This window comes from Mus pahari, chromosome 8, assembly GCF_900095145.1.
Source record: "Mus pahari chromosome 8, PAHARI_EIJ_v1.1, whole genome shotgun sequence".
In the NCBI taxonomy this organism is placed as follows: domain Eukaryota; kingdom Metazoa; phylum Chordata; class Mammalia; order Rodentia; family Muridae; genus Mus; species Mus pahari.
The window spans coordinates 50561983-50566068 of record NC_034597.1 but is presented as its reverse complement, the minus strand read 5'-3'; the positions used below and the strand labels follow the sequence as shown (position 1 = coordinate 50566068).

Sequence of the window (4086 nt, the reverse complement as noted above, 5' to 3'; positions counted from 1 at the left end):
TTATGTTAGTAGATTTCATAATAGAACAGGAGATACAGTTTTCTGATCTTGTCTTCTTGAGATTCTAAATGAATCCTGCATTTGGACTGCCACCCTTTTCCTTAATTTTGAGAAATTTTCTTTTATGATTTAAATAAATTTTTCTGTGCCTCCACAAAAAAAAAAAAAAAAAAAAAAAAAAAAACATTAGATAGACATCTAGTGGCCATGATTTCTTTATGAAACTGAGAGAAGTTTAGTGATCTTAGAGGACCATTTCTCTCAGTGAGGAGACAAACTAATTTAGAATGAAATGGTTCTTTAAAAAGTCTTTTTCATAAAATGTAGACTCTAACTTCCTTATGCATAGTATCCAGATGATCCTTCTTGTTATACAAGATCAATTTCTCTCTGTGTGGCATTTGGTTGTACTTGTGTTCAATATAGCATGTCACTATTAAGCCCCTACATAATGCCAATGTTTGGTGTATAAACAGACCAATCAAGTTATTGCCTAAGGTTTCAAGGACGTTCAGAACAGATGATTTAGTAAAAATGCTGAGCTTTAACAGAGGGCTACATGTAAAGTGCTCCTTTTCACACTGGATGAAGCAGATGACTCCAGCTAATGGTTCTCATTATCTACTCTTGTCATTGGAAGCACTAACAATGAATTCCATCTTCCTTAACATCTGAATTGCTCTAGTGAATGAGAATTCCTGGAAAGAAGTTGTTCTGCAGAATCTGGTTGATTGATGAGAACTGCAGTGATGGAGAGAGGCTTCTACACTTCAGCTCCAAAGCTTTATCTTGGGGCCAGATTTAGCTCCCCAAATAGCCATTTTCTTTGGCCATGTCTGTGTTAGAACACCCTGTGACTGAAATCTTTTGGAATCTATTAATTTAGCAGACCACTAGTTTCCATCAACCCAAAGCTAAAAATGTCATCAGAAAGCATTTGAGGCCTACAGGAGAGATCTCTCATTTGTTGTCATTGTTCTCATACACATCAATGTATTTTTATGATTTTCTTTGCTCTGCTACTATAAAACTACCTGAATTGCTTTCATGTAGGAACATGGAATGAGAGTAACCTAGCTTCATGCTTCTCAAGTCATTGTAATGTGACAGGGCACGTCAGTGAAGATTTCCTCCAACTTGTATTCTTGCTGAGGCCATTTTAGGTTTAACTAGAACTCCTTAGGTTTAATTTGAACTCCTTGACTGGAAGCTTTGTGGAAAATTACCCAACTCTATTCTTAGAAACCAAGGAAAGTCAGGATGTACTACCTAACTTATCTTGACTTGTGTTAAATACCTCCTTATGCAAACCTCTCCTGCTAACTGCTTAGCTTCTGTTAAACTGACTGCTTTAGCAAAACACCCCACTGCAGCTTCCAAGTGAGACACCAGGATGTGCTTTTGGCCTTTAAAAGCCCCTTTCTCTAAATGCTCATGGCTACACTCGGGTACCAAATACCTGAGTATAGTCTCAACTGACTGGAATAAAGACTTTTAATTGGCTATAGAGTATGTATGAGTGGTCTTCTCTGGTGGGCTTCTCATCATAGTCACTCAAATTTGGTTCCAAAATATTTTTTTCATTTGAGGTGAGAGCTGTGTTCTTTGAATTGATGGCCCTTAAATCTTCCTTGGGACATACTAATGTTTAAAGAACATATAGGACTTAACCAAACATGGATTTAAAATGTGCTCTTTCAAGTTTTCTAACCTTGACTAATATCCTTCCTGACTGAATTACTGTGAATAATTACATTGACAGCAATCACTAGTGTAGCATCTACAAGACAGAATGTGAAGGAATGAACCCAGAGTGAAGAAACATTATAAGAGAAGAAAATCCAGAGGTGCAGCCTCTAACTTGTTATTGATAGTTTTATTGGGAGAGTTTATAGAACACACTCCTTTTTTATATTGAACATTTCCAAGATAAATAGCTTATTACCTTTGAATCAGAAAAACATGGAATCATTTTTAAAATGTCTCCCTTGTTTAATACAATAGCACTAAAGTATGGTTCTAATTTTGGTCTCAATCTCCACTACCGTCCAAGCCACTTTCCATGCTGCTACCAGAAACCACCAGGTAGAGTTCCCAAGAAGGCCGCAGAATGGCATTCCCGCTCCTTGGTGGGGCATGGAAGGCTCTTACTAATCTGGTCTCTGCCTTTCCAGCTCTACCTCATCCTTTCCTGACTCCTCCCAACCTCCAGCCACCCTGGGATTCTTGTCATTCTCTGTGCACACAAATGTGTGCATATATATATTTTTACCTGTCTGTGGGCTGGAAAGTCCATGAGCAGACAATCTTAGGAAGCATATGTAGAGATGGAACTGACCTGGATTCAACCTGGGTTATCTGCCTTGCGATATCATGTGACACTTGTCCTGTGTTGAGTCACTGCATTTTGGGCTCATTTACTATAAGATTTAATGTTTCCTAACTAGTAGAAAATCCAAGTATATTTTCTTTTCCAGAGCTAAAAAAAGAAACTCTAAAAAAGCATTACTTTGCATCAACCCCAAAGCTATCACAGTATATTTCTTTGCTGAACAATGTATAGTAACTACACAGGCAAACAACCTCAATGTGATTAGTTGTAAAATTAAATCTGTGATAAAGTACTCTAGGAGGACAAGAGAAGGGAATGGAATGCTGATGGCACTAGAAAAACTAAAGAAAACAGTTTAAATTTGGTTAAGTTGAGAAATTATGATAAGCACATTAATACAAAGGCAAATATATGATTTATGTATATTTAAAAATGTATGATTTTTTTTTTAAAACTCAACAACTAGAAAAGAATGACTGTCACTGGACAATAAGACTGAAGAATGAGGAAGAAGCAAAGAGCTCCTGTTCGCTGATATACCTGATTTTCAAATTATGTTATCTATCACTTTAACACAATTAAATATTTATAAGTTGACAAAGGAGGAAGGTGACACAGTGAAGTAGACTTCATGTGGCTCTACAGCACTGGAAAACTACACAGTAAGATGAGCTGTGCTGGCTTGAGATGTGGAACAGCAAGGCAGCGAAGGGGAGGACCATCGTCTGCTATCTGCATATCCCAAGGCACGTAGACTACCCATCTTTAGGATTCAGAGTGGCCTCACTATGCTCAAGAGGCATGTGAGGAGACATGAACAGCAATAATCAGGCATTCTACTTTCCCCTCCTTTATAGCTCTGGTATAAAACAGTAACATCTACTGTATTCCTACAGAGATACTTTATCTCTACCTTGGCAGATGTCAGCACTGCAAGAATATGTACCTCTATTGTTTAAGATGGAGAACTAGGATGTATTCGTACATGCTAGCATGCGCAAGTGTGTGCAATGAAGGAACACAGCATCATGCAAGTAGGAACATAGTACCTAAGCAGTTAGGAACAGGGACTGTGAGGAAACAAACGAAATATGATAGCAAGAGAAATGGACAGCAAAAAGGTAGAGGAAAGAGATAGGAAACGGAATCAATGGAGAGCAGAGTACAAAGGGAAGACTTCCGTATTTAGAGAGAGATCTGGAGGACCACTCTTACCTATAGCAAACACTGACCTGGCAGTTCCAGATGAGGCCAAGGAGGCAGAGGGCATACTTTTTAAGAGCTTTGTTACACCTACTTCTAGGAAAACCAGGTACCTACCCTTTGAGAAGCATAAACAGGATGTGAGGATGAGAACTGATGTACTCCACAGTAGGACACCGTGTACCAATCTGTCTTCTCAGGATGTTGTTGAATATCTGGGTCACATCTTTTTTTCCCTGTTAAAGAAACATGTCACTTTTAAATGGTATGCTTTTAATGGATAAACTGTATGGCATGTGGGATGCAAACATGCACTCTCATAGATACAGTGTCATTCTGTAAAAGTGTAGAACCAACAATTTACTATTTTCATTTGTCTTCATAAAGTCCACTAAATGAGCACAATTCTTCACCAAAATTTACAGGGTGGGAAACTTGGCAGAGGCAGGGAGTCTGTTTGCACAACTGGAAATGGGTACAAAGTTGGGTACAAAGTAGCAGCAAGAATTGACATTTTTTTGGACTGGTGAGATGGCTCAGCAGGTAAGAGC

The 4086-nt window shown here is 38.4% G+C and overlaps 1 protein-coding gene across 3 annotated transcripts in view; it reads right to left on the bottom strand.

Moving 5' to 3' along the window:
• Positions 1–4086, bottom strand: part of Cab39l (calcium binding protein 39 like) — a 94822-nt gene that overhangs the window by 36093 nt on the left and 54643 nt on the right. For all 3 annotated transcript variants that reach the window (XM_029541749.1, XM_021203592.2, XM_029541750.1), the window contains one exon: positions 3653–3771. In XM_029541749.1, the coding sequence (XP_029397609.1) occupies positions 3653–3771 (119 nt within the window). The remainder of the gene's footprint in view (positions 1–3652; positions 3772–4086) is intronic.